Genomic DNA, 17,438 nt, shown 5'->3' with positions numbered 1-17,438 from the left:
TGTAATCATAATTATTAAATAATCTTTATTTTGTATGCTTTCTCACTAACTACAGCCTGTGCTGTTTCATGACTAAACCTGATAGCCACCACCGATAATAACAGAAAACACCTTTGAGAACACGCAGCCACACACAATGAGCGACTGTGAGTGGACAAAATGTAAAAGACCAAGGTTATTGATTGCCTGTAATTTGAGGATACCTCTCTGGACAACAAAACAGAATGTGTTCATATTTTGACAGTTAAGGATTTTCAATGAAGGGCAAACCAACTTTCAACCATCATGGTTGTTAACTTTAATGATCTTCAAAAACATTACGTGGTAGAAAGAGAAGTACTGTATTAGTAGTGGTGATGTGCCGGTTAATCATGGTTTGAGTTTAATAATAGTCCCTCTTTCTGAAGGCCCCTTTCTGATAATAAGAACGAAATTGTATCTGGCTAAGAGGCAGATTTGAAATAACATAAAGGTGATGCAGGAAATGCTATTATATGAACATTCATAATTACATGAACTGAAGACTCAAACTTGTCTGTCAGTATGGATGTGACTGTGAATGGTTGATTATTTACAGTGCCCTGCAACTAGTGACCCATTAAGGGTGTGCCATGCTTTAAATTTACCTAAAGGGCGTGTCTGCAAGCAAAGCAGCGCCAACAAATATTTACAAACACAACTGTCAATGACATTCAGAAGCATTGCAAAGAAAACAAAAGCAGCTCACAAAAATGACCCGAGCTTACATTGACACCATTTAAACAGATTAACAGAAAACTTTAAAAACATTGAAAAAAATAAAGAAATAAAAGTAGGTTTCTAAATTTACTTAAAGAAAAAAAAATGCTTACACTAGAGGACCTGAATCAAAGCTATGGGGAAAAAAAGCAACATTTTTAACGATGATGATGATGACAATGCTTCAGCCCTGCTGGGTTTATATTCAGTCAGCATTTCTTGGTCTCATCTCAGAATGAAAGGCACTTTTACTCAGTCTTATCTCGGTCTCGGACAGGGCGGGCTCTGCAAGTGTTGCGGTTTTATTTTTTCATTCACTTCATTTAATTCCTGCATTGTTCCTAACTTCTCTTTCAAATTTTCTTTGCGAAATGACATTTATCATGGCTTCTCTAAACAATTCAGTTTTGTTAAGTACATAATCTGTATAAGAAAACAACACATTTGCTAAGATTTGAGATTTGTTTCTTTGTACTATTTGAAAAACAACATAGCAGAATTTGTTGTTGTTGGAAAAATAATGAGAAAAAAAGATACTAGTCATTTTGTTGCGTTTTCTTTTTGTGATTTTTCTTTGATAAAAAACTGGCTTGGTCTTGTTTCAGTCTCGACCTCCAAAAGTCTTGGTCTTGTCTTGGTCTTGACCTCCAAAAAGTCTTGGCCTTGTCTCGGTCTTGATACTCTCAAGTCTCGATAATGTCTTGGTCTTGGTCATGGTTGGTGTGGTCTTCTTAAATACAACAGGATCATTTTGAGACATTTCTTATTATATAGCTGTATGTCATCTGTGTTAACTGTGAAAGCCAAGATCGGCGTTCTCAAGCAATTACCCAAAGGTAACATATACAGACTGAAAAGAAGGGGTCAAAACTGACCGGGAATCCTGATTGGAATTGATCAAAAAGTCTGTTCAAAGAATTTGCTGAGTAGATAAAAAAAAAAAAAAAACACTTTCTCGACAATTTTGGTTCAAGAAGGGAAGGTTTGAGATGGATATATAATTTTGCTTAGAGGGAGACATCCAGCTTTCTCTTTTTTTACAAGGGCTTCGAAGGTGGCTGCTTTCAGGGGTTTAGGAAACTTGCCTAACTGAAGTGAGCAGTTGATTGTTTGCTGCAACTCGGTTTGAACAGATTCACAATAGTTTTGAAAAAGTCAGATAGTTTCGAGACAAGGCAGCTAGTTGATGGTTTCAAATGCTGAACTAAATCTGTGTAGTGTTTCTTATTGGGCTAGACTGCATTTTACAGTATCATTTTAAGGTTGTGTGAATCGGGACTTGATTAACATTGTCATCTGTACATGAAACCTTTCGAGCAAGGACAAAACTAGGTTGTTGGAGGGTAAAAATACTCTGAGACTGCTTCCCATTCGTGGCAAAGCATGGTTGGATGAGTTTGGTGGGGAAGAACTCTTTGACCTAAACCTCCATGTTTAAAAAGTCTTTATGGAAGAACGGAAGCTAGTTCAGCTTTCTACTGGAGTGCATTTTTTCATAATGCTTGGGAAGTCTTGAACACAACACAAATGAACTTTCTTGGGAAAAATAATTTTCACGGTCTGGCGTTGCATATCAACCAACAAACCAAAAATTCTGAAAGATGAGAACTTGTTCAAGGTGTAGGCAGATACATAGCACATGCAGGTGGTGTGTGTCTGCGGCCCCAGCTGCGTGTTGTTCATCAAGCGCTAGCAAGACGCTCCAGGCTGGTGGATGACAGCGGCCCATTAAGAAAAGGTAAATCCAATTGGGAGTCACTAGATCCACAGAGCTTGTGTGTCACTGCTAGAGGGAAGGTGGCCAGTATCAACAAACCATATAGTTGTTACTGCTATGACCCAGTCCCCAGTCGTGAGCAAATGGTTGAACGAGTGCGTAAACTATCTAAAAATAAGTGGGTGTGTTGTACTTCTGACAAGTGTTGCTGCAATAGGCAAAAAAAAAAAAAAATCTGTCAATTTCTTTTATGAAGAATGTTGTTGATTGTGTGGAATTCTGGTCATCTAGCATTTGTATTATGAAATCCAGGTTGTGCGGTCTGCAATATTGGAGCAATGGGGGCAAAATAAAACTGAATGTGATGTTGATTCACTGTCAACTCTCAACTGGTTTAAGTTGTATTAAAGATAGTGAGCTACAGCAACCACGTTGCTACGGCACATTTCTCAGGGAACATTACTTCACTCAACATCACAAACGTTTTGAAACCAAAGTTCAGAACATTCCCTTCCCTTGATGGCAACCCTTCAGACTGCAGCAAAGTGAATAGATGAAGGTTTGCAAGCAAAGTTGGCCTGTCAATCCTTGCAGTTGTTTTCAACTGCTTGGCCAAATTGGAATGCTCCTGTTACTACTACTTTTAAAATCTGTGACTGGCTGGCATTGCATCCAGGGTGTAGTCAGCTGGGGTAGGCTCCAGCACCCCCCAGGGACTCTAATGAGGACAACTGGTGTACAAAGTGGATGAATATTTGAAGATGTTATTCATTCATCTAAAGCAAATAATACTATTCAAAATACGTTTGCCATTTTTTGGTGTTCTGCTCCTATGGTCATGTGGGCTTTTCAGCTCTTTCTCAACTCTTTTCAGCTCTAAATCTTTACAACATACAATGGATCACTGCACTTTATTTTTATGTACAGTGTGTAAGCACAATTCATCCTCCAGACAAAATGAAAGTAGTCCACAGGTAAGTACATAATTGTGCTGGTGTCCAAGAACATTTTTTTCCTGGCCTGACGTTCTGAGATTGATGGAGCTCTTTTACTAGCATGACTTACTATAGCGCCTCCCCTAAAGTTGTTTTTTTCCCCCCCATCTTGCTGAGCTTATCGAACATGGCACATTAAGTAGATATATGACCGTAACAGGACCACAGTCAAGCTTATCAGAAGTGAGATTTTGCTCTGTTGTGAAACAAAACAAGAGATAGCCATGGCTAATGTTGTCAAAAGCACTGGTAATATACGGTGTGGATGCCTTGTTGCATTACTTATAATATCAGATCTATTCAAAACTGATGAATCAAAGCACTTCAGTGAAATTTTGCATGCATCTTTATGTTCTGTCATGGTTGTTTTGGATAACCTTTACATACTAAGAAAAATCAGTTACGCAGAGCTCTCCAGTTACTCGCAAAGTAAGTGTGCGGCAACGGCCACGATCGTCAAGCATGGTGTAGTGACTGGCGGAATAGTTCAATGCATCTGAAATCGTAGAGCATGATCTGTTAAAGAGGGTTGAGGACTATGGTAATAGAGACTACTTTCATCTTTCATCTCCTGGAGCTACAAGCGGCAAACCAGATGGCTATCTTTCTGTTCTTTTTTATCTGGATACAGCACATGGGGGGGTGGGGGGGGGGTGGGGGGGATGTTCCGATGCAAATCGCAGTTAAAGTGTAAATGACTTGGAATTTCCACATTAGTGTCTGTGGAAAATTGATTCTAAGTGACTGGACAAGACTCAAAAGAAAGTGAACATAAGTGCAGTCTCCTTCGGGAAAACTGTACCCACGCTACCATAGAAATGACAGTGCAGTCTGGCTTTTGTACCACAAATTCTCATACACGTCACAATAAATATTTTCTCTTGGGATGAGCTATTTCAGAAAACTGGCCGATTACATTGGTCAATTTTTTGGGGTATATTTCAAAATCGGAGATACAAGTAAACAATTCGAGATTTTTTATTTTTGCCCTGATTCCAAAACTGCCCTCATTTTATCTCTAGCACATCAGCTTTTCATAATAATAAAATAACGATAACTATAATGTGGTTTGCAGTAATATATTTAGGAAAAGGCCTATCTATGAATTCAATTTAATTCAAATTACAATTTACAATTTCAAATTACAATTTACAATTTCAAATTACAATTTACAATTGTACAATTTACAATTGTAATTTGTAATTTACAATTACAAATTACAATTTCAATTCAAATTACAATGCGTGGTAAAATTTGCTGTTGACCAGTGTTATTGGTTGATTTAATGCTGCATAACGTACCCTCCACAAGAGAAAGTCCACTAGGGAAAAAAAGGTCTCATGGAAATGTATAGAAATATGCTTGACATATGACAACTTGTTCAACCGTTTAGCATGGAAAGACTTATGCCATGAACTAATACCAACATGTTGTGTGGTGTGATCTAATTCAACAGAGACCCATTTTAAGACATTTCAATCAATCAGACATAAGCAATAAATAATGTGGGGAAACAGCTATGAATTAAACAATCATTTGCATGGATGTGTGTCAAAGCATTGTTTGAATAAATGAGAAGCTGCTTTTTGCACAAGTGACACTATGATATGGTGAACAAATAGTTTTGACAATCCATCCATCCATCCATCCATTTTGTCATCCGCTTATCCTCGCATGACTGAGAAAACCTTTATTAGGACCAAATCTTGTGTATCTGTTTCTGATCATCAACATGAGGTGTTGTGATGCTAAACTCAAGAGTGACTGATGTTGTTCAGCTGCCCTGCACAAAAAGAATTGTGGAGGATGATAGATAATAGCCCAGCTGGTCTCGTTAGGTACAATTAACCCGTCTGAGGTCCCACAATTATGCAGGCAAAAGCTGACACTTACAATGCAACCACTGAATCAATGCGTAATTGGAATAATTATCATCCTGGTGTCATTTGCAAGTACCTCTGAAACTTTCAAGACAAACACAGAGGGATGAACGGTGGCGAGATATCACATGTTCGCAATTCTGACAAAAGTTAGTCTCGTAACTCGATGAGCAATGGCTGAGGGTTGCTGCAAATGATCTAGCCTGGTCATGACTCATTTTGGATTTTACAACATTTATTTTGGGATCCATCCATCCATTTTCTTCTGCTTAGCCAACTACCAATGTTTATGTGGGCAGGTTGCTGAGGAAGCATGGCCTGCCACAGGAGGTGCTAAGACAGTTCTACACGGCAGTCATCGAATCAATCCTGTGTTCTTCCATCACGGTTTGGTTTGGGTCCGCTACAAAAAAGGACAAAATCCGACTGCAACGGACAGTTAGGACGGTGGAAAAAAATCATTGGCACCGCCCTACCCACTCTTCAGGACTTTCACACCGCAAGAACCAAGACAAGGGCACGGAAAATCCTACTGGACCCCCCTCACCCTGCCCACCCCCTTTTCCAGCTACTCCCCTCAGGCAAGCGCTACCGATCCATGCGCACCAAATCCAGCAGACACTTTAACAGCTTCTTCTCTCTAGCCATTAACTCCCCAAACAGTAACCCAAATCTACCTGTATAGTGGCTCTTTGCAATTTTGCACAACCCTGTGGAACAGCATGAACGCTATAATCATTGTAGCTCCAGCTCTGTACTCACTTGAACCACTGTCAATGATCTATATTCCACAGCACCAGACATGTTAAAGCGCTCAAGGACATCTGCATAATTGCACACTTGTTGCACCACAAATACTGCTACTGATCATTTTAAAATGGTGCAATGATTTTCTGCACCAACTGTACAACTGTTATGGTATTGTATTCTACCACTGATCACGTTAGCTCTGCTTGATACTTTGCACATTGTCTCACAGCTGTCATTGGGTGGTACCACCGCACAACGGTACACTGACATTACGGAATGCCCTCCCATACTTGTTTATCATGTCCATGTTTATGATGATACGAGTGCAGCGTATACTACCGGGGACAAATTCCTTGTGTGTTCTACATACTTGGCCAATAAAGATGATTCTGATTCTGAAACTCCGCTCGCAATTTTGCAACTTGTTCAAATGAATCAACGGGTTCTTGTATTGTCTTGTTTTTGACAACAGCGTCCTCCTCCACGTCGGTCTGGCATTACCGCCAGGGGAGGTACTTCTCTTGACAAAATAGCTTCATCTTCGGAAGTCATGGCTGCCCAGCAGCTGCGTGTTCACCTGTACGTTTGAAAAATTTGTTACGATTACTTTCTGTTTACTGCTTCTTCTTTCATTTATTGGCAGATTAGGTTCATTTCAACTAGTAAACCAAGGTTAGAAGGGGGACTCCGGTTGGCTAGAGTCACGCACATTTCCACCATGTCTGATGAAGCAAATCTGCTTCCAGCTCGCAGGTCCAAACGGGCTGAGGCCCAGTCCCGGTCCACGGACTGGTGGTTGGGGACCGCTGTTGTACACCATTCAGTCCCACAGGCCTCAATGATATGTGTCCCATCTTATTTTTATTTCATCTATCACCACACTGTGTCTGTTGTAATTATTTTAATTCACTTCTTTATTTGGCTGCCTGTCGGCTTGTGTGGGGCCTATGTGTGATGTGGAAATACGTTCTCAACGTCGCTTGGCTGTCGCTGACGAGTAACGGACTCGGCACATGCAGGCCGTGCCTGAAATACTGACAGAAAGAGTGACGGACTGATGGGCCGTCCGTCAGTCTGACGACATGTCCACCGCTGCTTACACACAAACACACACACAAACATACGCGCGCACACACACACACACACACACACACACGCGCGCGCAAACACACGCATACTTGAAAGCATCACCTATGTCGTGAATAATTATGCCTAACTGCGAATAAATGTCAAGCGGCACATTGTTTTGTCTTTCATAAAATAGCACTTTCAACAAAAGGTCAAAATAATAACATTGAATTTCTCTTCTGGAGGTAATTAGCGTAATTTTTTTCACATTAAAGTTTTATGAAAAATTGAAGAAGCGTTTAAATTTTCATATACTGATGACATGTTTGTTGTTACCATTTAATTAATGACCTCTGTTGTGTTTTTAAATATATGTTTATTTTAAGAATGTTAAATGTACCGGTAAGTCTCTTGACAATAGAAGTGTAAGAATAGGAAAATAAATGTTTGAGCGTTCTCTCACATCCTTCGACTGTACTGCCCTGGGCAATAAAGTGTCAACTGATTAGCCCATATTACATTACTGTTAGGACAAGACCCATCACTGCAATGCCCTTTCAGAAACTTTACTCCAACAAGGTGGAAAGATGTGTACATCCATTTCTGGACAGCAGTTTGTTTTATATTTTAACCTTCACTATGAGGGTGAAGGTGCTCCACAAAATGGGGCCAGAACTGTCATATGCCGGAGGTGATAGTCGTGCTCTTCAGCATTTTGAGCCGGTTGGCTCAGGTTGAACGAGAAACGTCTGAGCGCACTGTGTCACACTTGCCTCCTCTGCACCTCTTCAAGGTTGCAGCCATGGTAGCATTTGACCAGAGGTCCGCAGATAATCTTTTTACCTCTGCTTGCCTGGGGGCAATGTACATCACTCCACAATCACATTAAGCAGCTAAGTCTTCAGCCAAAAACAATAGGCTACAAATCCATGTAATGCGCTTGTTGCTGAGGTCAGACACAGACAGACCTAAACTGGGGAAGAACAGTGTCCATTGTGGGTGTATGTGTGTGTTTTATCGCCCCTCCACAATGAAATCTAATTTTGAGGAGATGCACCGATTGGATTGACTCTGATAAAGTGACTAATTTTTCCACGGTTAAGCCCCCGCAGCCCCTCCCAACTCAGGTCTACACATCTAAAGTAAAGACTTTGATTATCATGTCAGTGCACGGGATCTGCAAATATATATATATATAGCTGTTGCCCCCGCGACCCGGCCCCGGATAAGCGGTAGAAGATGGATGGATGGATATATATATATATATATATAAAACTTTTTTAAAATACATAAAAAATACAAGGGTGGCACGGTGATCAACTGATTAGCACCTCGTAGTGCAGAGGTGCAGGGTTAGATGCCGGTTCCAGCCTTCCTGTGTGGAATTTGCATGTTCTCCCCGTGCCTGTGTGGGTTTTCTCCGGGACCTCCAGTTTCCTCCCGCATTCCAAAGGCATGCATGGCAGGTTAATTGAAGACTCGAAATTGGCCCACGGTGTGATTGTGAGTGTGAATGGTTGTTTGTCTTTGTGTGCCCTGCAATTGGCTGGCAACCAGTTCTGGGTGTTCCCCGCCTATTGCCCGAAGACAGCTGGGATTGGCCCGCAGCCCTTGTGGGGATAAAATGATTAGAAAATTGATTGATGGACACGTGTGTGTTTTATGAAAGGTGAAGGGAAATATTGAGCTCTGCAAACAGAGCATGTTTAAATATACTTAGTGCACAGTGGTGGCGTCTTGATTGATGAGAACTGACCTCAGAGTTTGACGTCACAAACTCCAAAAAATGAGCCTATAAAAAGAAGGAGGAAGGCGGGGAAGGCACACTCAGACGCACACATTTATTTGTACATCTTTCTTTGACTTGGAAAAAAAAAAGAAGCCAGGAGAAGACCTAACACGAGATGCCACTTTCGAGCAGTTCCACGTCCTCGTCCAAGAGCATCCGCAGGGCAGCATCCGAGCTGGAAAGGTCGGACTCCATCACGGTAGGAATAAAGGAAACTTTCAAAACCTTTTCAAACATTTGCACAAGGGTGCGGAAAATGGGATTCTTTGAAGAGGAACAGTTAAGTGTTTTTATTGTGCGCGCAATTTTAGATGAACATTACGCACCGACATTCACGATAGCGTGCGCACGTTTATGGGCGTCAATACAAGCAAATAGTTAAATAAAGACAAATTCGAAAACATAAAGAATAAGCACAATTTTTACACGCGTTGTACTACATTTTGTTGGGTGTCTTTCTTCAAAACACCAATTATATTTAAATACGGCCCCCTTTAACTTTACAATTATACGACTACAAGCCTCACTCTATGACGGTTATCTATATAACTATGACGGTTTGTAAGCTTTTCAGGCATTTGGAAAAGTTGTTCATTTTTTTGCGCACCAAGTAATATTTGTGTATAGTCAACATGAACTGATAAATACAGGCATCAATATGGTTGAATAATAAAGACCACAGGGACCACATTTCCGTTTCTTTTCAAACAGTCACAGCGCTTCCTGGGACGACGGCAGAGCTTGATCGATGACGCACGGAAGGAGCGCGAGGCAGCCGCGGCTGCAGCGGAGGCTGCAGAGGCCAGCGAGCAGATCGTATTCGAAGAGGACGATGGAAGAGCCCTTGTCAACCTCTTCTTCACTTTAGCCGGCAACAAGACGCCGGTGCTTTCGAGGACTCTCAAAGTGTTTGAGGTAGGTTTTGCGTCAAATAGAGATTTTATTATTCCCCTTTCCAATGCGTTTGTGTTCATTGGGAGGTCATTAACCGCGTTTCAGACATTTGAAGCAAAGATCCATCATTTGGAGACGCGGCCGTGCCGCAAGCCCAAGGACAGTCTGCACAGCCTGGAGTACTTTGTCCGCTGTGAAGTGCACCTCTCGGACGTCAGCACTCTCATCAGCTCCATCAAAAGAAATGCAGAAGACGTCAAGACCACTAAGGAAGTCAAATGTAAGGCTCTCCTCTGCCTGTATTCAACTGCAGAATATTTTGCAGAATGTTGATATAATATGCAGCCCCCCCTCCCCCTCCACCCCACCCGGCCCGTCTTTGCTTTCTGGGTTAGTGAAGGGTCAGGTGACAGCCGAAAAATTGCTTCTGTCTGCATTGATTCCTTCCGTGTTTGAAAGTTTCGTTCAGCGAAACGGAAATCTGTCAGTGATTGACGGACCTTCCATTAGTACTGACGAACTGTTCAAACTGTTCAGAATTCCTTTCATCTTTATTCCAAGTCACCAGTTCAAGTTGTTTCGTGTGTGCCAAACATATCGTTTGGAATTATGGCCCAAAAATAAAATCTCAATTCCAAATGTCAAAGAGATGATTGCTGCAAATACAACACTGCTGATCGCCAAAAGAACACCATATGTATTAGAAATGTACTCGTGGCAGCATCATGTTTTGGGGCCTTTGACGAAGTCGAGGGAATTCAAAATAACAATTTGAAATAGCAGCAGCTGCTGCAAAACCTTCTGACTTCTAGTATGAAGCAAAAACAAAAAAAAAAAAGCCAGGAAAGTCCCAATAAAACAGCTGAAAGTCATTTTGGATGAATCAAATGCTCTTTTAATAGTGGCAGGGTGTGCTGATTTCCAACGAACATGATTTCGAATGTGATGAGTTTATTCTGAACACAGCCACATCCCAGTATGTGCACAGTTGTGTAACCACATTAGCCCCCCCCGCACACACAAAAATGATGCCCTCTTATACTGTCATGTATTCCCGGAGAACCACGCAGCACCTCATTTGTTCTCCATTCACAACTCTTCATTGTCCATCAAATTGCTTTTATTGTTACCTTGTTCACAAAATATCTGAATGTGTCCTTTTCTTCCAGTTCACTGGTTTCCAAAGAAAATAGCAGACTTGGATAAATGTCACCATCTGATCACCAAATTTGATCCAGACTTTGATCATGATCATCCTGTAAGTCAAGACCTCGCATGACTAATATGGGGAAATGAATGCCATCGGCCATGAAAATAAGATCAGTGTTTCTGATGAATTTGATTTGAATAGGGCTTCACAGACCCCGTCTACAGACAGAGGAGGAAAATGATTGGAGACATTGCCTTTGGATACAGACAGTAAGAGACATTTATTGTATAGCTGACTGGCTACTGCCCAGAAAACTTAAAAGATAAATTACTAAATGAACAAAAACATATGTTAGCGTTGATACAAGTTGACATCTGTCTGTCCCCAGTGGAGATCCGATTCCCAGGGTGGAATATACAGACGAGGAAATTGGCACATGGTGAGGGTTGCTGGCATCTTCTTATTTTAAACCCTGTTGCAAGAAAGTACACGAATGTCACAAGAGGCTCAAACGTTACCTAAGACATTCCTTTTGTTTTGTTGTCTCCGCTCGTTTCCCACCGAGAGTGCGATACTGTGACTGTGGACTGTGTGACGTGTCTTTCATGGCTAATTTGGTCGATTATTTACAGATGAACGACACTATCAAAGCAGTCCATTAGAGTAGGCAGCCTGTAATTTGAGGGGATTCTTCAGACATGGACTTCATTTTCTGCTCAGTTTGTGCCAAGTGCAGGCCACGTGTTCTGAGTTGCGAAAAATTGTGAGCCACTTTGTTTGAACTTGACACGAGTTCTAAAACAATGCTCGAAAAGAAGTCATGTGGCAACGCATTACCCTACTTAGGCGAAGCCATGGTTTTACTTTGATTGGAGTGGTCAGGTCAAGGAGCCGAACGCATTCATCAAAACACAACTTCCAAAATAGATGTTTTGGCTGAATTACAATGGATAATATTTATGCACTCAATTAGATTAAACATGGCATGACAACAAGCCTGGCTATACTTCTGTCACCAACCTACTGTTTTTCTTCACATTTGCCCTCATACATACTGAAATGGGTTTGACATGCCAATAAAAACGAATTGAATTTTAACACAAATCCAAATCAAGGCATTAGGCGATGGATGTCGACTGAAAATAAATGACAACAGTGAGACTGTGTTTTTACATGGAGAAATGATACAATTCTTCATGTCCTGCCAGGAGGGAAGTCTACTCGACACTCAGAGACTTGTACGCCACGCATGCCTGCAGTGAGTACCTTGAGTCTTTCCGTCTCCTGGAAAGGCATTGTGGGTACAGTCCAAACAACATTCCCCAGCTTGAAGATGTGTCTCGCTTTCTTAAAGGTAAAAATGGAGCAGCAGATAATTTTAAAAAAAAAACATTGCAGATGTGACACAGTGTGTGATTAGTACACTTTTTTTTTCATTAACTAAACACAGAGCGCACTGGCTTTCTGCTGCGTCCAGTGGCAGGTCTCCTCTCAGCTCGAGATTTCCTGGCCAGTTTGGCATTCCGGGTGTTTCAGTGCACCCAGTACATCCGTCATGGCTCCTCTCCGATGCATTCCCCAGAGCCGTGAGTATGCCTCTGTCATACCAACTGAACACTCTTTACCCAGAGTGCTTGAGGGGGAAAATCTGCAATCATCCCTTCCACATTTCGATTAATGTGCACATATGGACACAATTGTTGGTACGCCTCTTTAAATGAAGGAAAAGAACAACAAAATAAAGAAAATTAATAACACTAAATGTTGTTGAGTACATTTGGGTCTAAAAGACTATATTTCATAAGCAATGCATGGTTGTTGATGACCACGATAATATTTTATGCGATCTAATGTTACGCACTGTGGAGGTTTCTCCATGGTGGTTTAATCTCCCTCCTTTGCTTTGACAAGAAAAAGACAGACAATAGATTAAGCATGAACTATGTCCACAGAAGCAGCTTTAAAAAATCACATGAAAAAGTACATTATTAATGATCAAAATGTGTTTCTCTTTCCATCCAGCGACTGTGTCCATGAACTTTTAGGCCACGTCCCTATGCTGGCGGACCGCACATTTGCACAGTTTTCCCAGGTAAGGTAGTGCGCAATCCAACTGCAGTTCATTTATGATGACAGACATTGATGACAATTTGCTCTTAAATCCTAATATTAGACCTATGTTCAAATGTGCCAAAGATAAAATTCAGTTCTGGTCTAATCTTCAGGTTCCAATAGTGGATTCTACATTTTGATTACTTCATTTAGCCATTTAAAAATGTGTCAGACAGTATTGAGCATTATTGGTGTTGAAAAGGCAGATTTTATTTTTTATATGGAAGGCATTACAGTGCACAAGTGTTTAAAAAAAACAAAAACAAAAACAAAAAAAAACCCAAACAAAAATTAACTGGTGCTGAGCCACTTTAAGCGTCTCTGTATCAAAACCTCATTGGATTATTTTCTGCAGAATCTTGGCCTGGCATCATTGGGTGCGTCAGATGAAGATATTGAGAAACTCTCCACAGTAAGAGCGACAGTGCACGTGCCTTTGTATTGCACATACTAAATCTGTCAGACTGTAATGATTTAAGTTAGATAAACTCAAGTACTATAGATAATTCACTTTTCATGATACACGTTATTTGCATGGTTCTTCTCCCAGCTGTATTGGTTCACTGTGGAGTACGGTTTGTGCAAACAAAATGGTGAAGTGAGAGCTTATGGTGCAGGACTACTTTCTTCATATGGAGAACTTGTGGTAGGTTCCAACCTCGTCTGTGTTTTGACTTTTTTTTTCTTGATTAAAGATGATGCAGCAATCAAATCCACCTTGTATTCATTTCCTCTCCGTGCAGCACTCGCTATCTGATGAACCGGAGACGAGGGAGTTTGATCCAGAAGCTGCAGCAGTGCAGCCCTACCAAGACCAGACCTACCAGCCCGTCTACTTCATTTCGGAGAGTTTTTCGGATGCAAAGGAGAAATTCAGGTACTGCCGTCTTGCGTGGATGCAAAGCGTTTGCTAATGCACAGCTGAAGAAAGGAAGAGGAGCAGAAGAAAAAAAAAAAGACGCAGACAGAAGGGAGCGAAAAAGGTTATGCAAAGGCAAGGTCGGAAAACAGCCATCCAACCCCGGAGGCCACGAGCGTTTGTCGGTCAGCCAGAAGACAGCTGTTACTAATGTAGGCCCTCTCACCATAGCAAAATACTGCTGTTTTGTTTGGCAAACACATCAAATGCTGCCTTGCAAAACAAGTAGCTTTGGTGAGTGTTTTGACAGTATTTAGTCACACTCCATATGAAAATAGCAGCAGGGGAATGTTTATCCAAACAGAATTGATACGAACAAAAGTACAATGAATATCATTACATAGGAAAATATTTCTGATGTGCACATTTCATTTTCTGTATACGGGCATAGCGTGCTGTAAGGCCAAGTGAAACATTTATGCTCCACATTCATCCACCAATCCATTTTTTTTTACCGCTTATCCTGCCACAGGTGAGCTGGAGCCGATACCAGCTGACTTTTGTTTTGGGGGGGAGGGCATGTCAGCACAAACATCATATTTTTCTGAGAAATCAAACAACCCTGCGATACATTTATAACAAACAAGGAGAAAAAAAATGACCATGACAAAAAAAGAAAATAAAAAAGACATCCACGTGTCACCATTTGCAACCTTTTTACATATGCTGCTCAAAAAGGGAGTGGGAAGGAGAAAATTGATTAAATCCCAACCCCATCTTACATTTATATTACAAGTCATAAATCGTAACTTTCGCTTCCCGAACGGTGAAGTTAAATCTCTACAAGTCCTACGAATATAGGAAACAGAGTAAGAAAATTGATGTGTATTACATATGCTTATGATAAAAATAATGGTCTGCATATTTTTAAAAAACTGTAATGATTAGCAATAATTACATACGAACAATGGTAATAGAAACAAATATACCAAGATGGTAAACAATACCATACTTTAGGAAAGCCTTCATTCCCATTCACACCTATAGACAACTTAGACTGCTCAATAAACATAATATACCGGTACCTGTTTTGGGGTGAAAAATGTGCACACACACGGGAAAGTCTGAGCCGAGATTCAAACCCAGAACCCTTCACCGGTCCATTCAGAGTTCAAACGCTGTTTAACCTTTATTTTTATGGCTCTCTTTATGTTAAATATAAACCAGGGCATTTGTTGCTGGTATCCACCGTCCCTTCTCAGTGAAGTTCGATCCATACACCAGCAGCATAGAAGTCCTGGACAACCCCTTGAAGATCCAAGGAAGCTTGGAAGGAGTGAAGGATGAACTGAAGATGCTAACTGATGCCCTCGGTGTTTTGTCCTGAAATTTCACTCTTTAACTTCTTGTCCTCCCACCCCACCTTGCTGTTGTTTGCCTCTTCTCTGATGTGCTCTGCAACACCGAAAGTGTGACAAGATGTGTGTGTTTGGTACCTCCACTTGGATGGAGTTCATCATGAAAATGTCATCTCCCTGTAGCTGTTCTGAAAAAGACTGCAACCATTTAAACCTCAATGTCCACATTTAAGACGATATTTCCAAAGATGTTCAGTGCCTCTCATGTAGAGACAATAATGGCCATTCGGTCTGTAAAAAAAAAAAAAAGTGTCATGTTAAAAAATAAAATGAAATGTATACCAAAATCTATGATGTGTGTATAAGAAAAGAGTATAGTTTGATTATTTTATAACCAGCAACAAAATACAGTATCTAAGATGGGAAGGTGAGACTGTATGAAATAAGATCTAATTGTGTCTTCTGTATCTGCTATATGAAAAATGCTGTATGCAAATTAAGTATTTTGGCTATTATTATTTAAAATTGTCAATGTCTTTTATGTGTTGCAGTGTCAATGCATGATTTAAAAAAAAAACGCACACACAAACCAATATGATGACCTGTTTGTTGATTGCTGCTTTACTAAAAATCTAAACTACCAAGTAACAATGAATTCACGTTTTGGGCTTATTTCTGTCTCCAACCATTCAAAACATTCATTTTCCATGCCACTTGTTTTGTCCTCATTTGGGTGCCAAGTAAGCGAGTAAGCTGCAATCTATCCCAACAGAATTTGTGCGAAACACTGTGTTTACTCTGGACAATCGCAAAGCCTAAATTTAAAAAATAATTCATTTCATCTCACATGCATGTTTTTGGAACGTGGAAGGAAGCAGAAGTGCCCGAAGATAACCCATGCAAGCACGAGGCGAACATACAAACTCCACACAGGGGGGCCTGAGCCAAGATTTGAACCTGAGACCTCTCGACTACGATGCAGACCTGCTAGCAACTACCTTACTTTCTGCCTCAGCGTTCACATTTTTTCCACATGACATTATACATTATCTTGTGGTTAAGCAGAACACAGAATGAAACTGTGTCCTTATTATTTTGTAAAAGTTTGCAGTGGTGCCAAGCATGACATTTGAGAAAGGTGTACATTTGCGTTACTTTAGTTAGATGAGAAGGCAAAATAGAAAGAACTGTCGATAAAATGTAGTGCACCACCGGATGCTACAACCAAGCTATTAAACATATAATGAATGTGTATCACTGTCAAAAGGCAGTCAACACCCTGGACTGGCCACTAGTCAATCACAGGGCACATACAGTATAGAGCGAGACAAGCTGCCCTATTCTGAAGCCAGGCGAGTAAAGCTCCACCCTGTCCGTGACTACGGTAACTAAATCTCTTGCACACAGATAACAGTGGTCAACAGCAACTTTTAATCTGAGAATGTTTTATGTGACACTGAATGTATTTTTGATGCTGAATTCCGAAATATTTTACCTTTTTTCCAGCACATCAGGTTTTTGAGATTTTTTCATTTTTTGTGTGTTTAAGATTGACATATAAAAGCCTGCACATACAGGTTCTACCTTGCATTGTAATTGATGGCTCTAACATGTCAGGAAAAAAATCCACATGTTGCTGAACCTTAATCTTAGCTCAGAAATATTCAGAAATATATTACTATTCATATTCATGTTATTATTATTATATGATGTATTATTATGAGCCACCTGAAAGGTCATACAGTATTACCTCCTTGACAACGTACTTGCATTGCAATATTTTGCCACAGGAGGGTACTGTTAACCAGTAATTTTAAGGGCATGGTCCATCAGGGCAAAAAACGGCTTGTTGATGAACCATCCTGATACCATTCATGGGTTCTCAAAAAAAAAGCATAGGCAATGGAACGTGAAATTTATAAGCATCACTAATTAGTCATGAGGAATTGTGTTTTTTTCAGCTGCTCCTGTTGGTCCTATCCCAAGTCATAAAGTCAGAATTGACATAGGCAGCATAACTCCAGGGGGAACCGTTGACAAACAGGGGGGGGGGGGGGGGGTGAGGGGTTTCGATCAACGACCGCTCGATGACAAGGTAAGGATGACATCATGCCTACATCTTCACCTG

At 40.7% G+C, this 17,438-nt stretch overlaps 1 protein-coding gene across 1 annotated transcript; it reads left to right on the top strand.

Annotated features, from left to right (window-relative positions):
- Positions 1–8,994: 8,994 nt before the first annotated feature.
- th (tyrosine hydroxylase) lies at positions 8,995–15,965 on the top strand. Its single transcript, XM_086109670.1, has 13 exons — positions 8,995–9,136; positions 9,649–9,852; positions 9,937–10,111; positions 11,001–11,089; positions 11,183–11,250; positions 11,370–11,420; positions 12,190–12,335; positions 12,432–12,567; positions 13,004–13,073; positions 13,449–13,505; positions 13,644–13,739; positions 13,837–13,970; positions 15,180–15,965. The coding sequence occupies exons 1-13, from the start codon at positions 9,053–9,055 to the stop codon at positions 15,337–15,339; spliced, it is 1,470 nt and encodes a 489-aa protein (XP_085965796.1). The 5' UTR covers positions 8,995–9,052; the 3' UTR covers positions 15,340–15,965.
- Positions 15,966–17,438: the final 1,473 nt, after the last annotated feature.

This window comes from Hippocampus guttulatus, chromosome 4 (genome assembly GCF_054856545.1).
Source record: "Hippocampus guttulatus isolate MCC_2025c chromosome 4, RoL_Hgut_1.0, whole genome shotgun sequence".
Taxonomy (NCBI): domain Eukaryota; kingdom Metazoa; phylum Chordata; class Actinopteri; order Syngnathiformes; family Syngnathidae; genus Hippocampus; species Hippocampus guttulatus.
Note: the sequence above shows the minus strand (reverse complement) of the source record. Positions and strands in the feature narration are given on the sequence as shown.

Excerpts from the sequence above, each read along its gene's own strand:
- th (XM_086109670.1), top strand. The coding sequence starts at position 9,053 with ATGCCACTTTCGAGCAGTTCCACGTCCTCGTCCAAGAGCATCCGCAGG. Across the intron at positions 9,853-9,936 it reads GGACTCTCAAAGTGTTTGAG|ACATTTGAAGCAAAGATCCA; the intron begins GTAGGTTTTGCG and ends ACCGCGTTTCAG. Across the intron at positions 12,568-13,003 it reads CCGATGCATTCCCCAGAGCC|CGACTGTGTCCATGAACTTT; the intron begins GTGAGTATGCCT and ends CTTTCCATCCAG.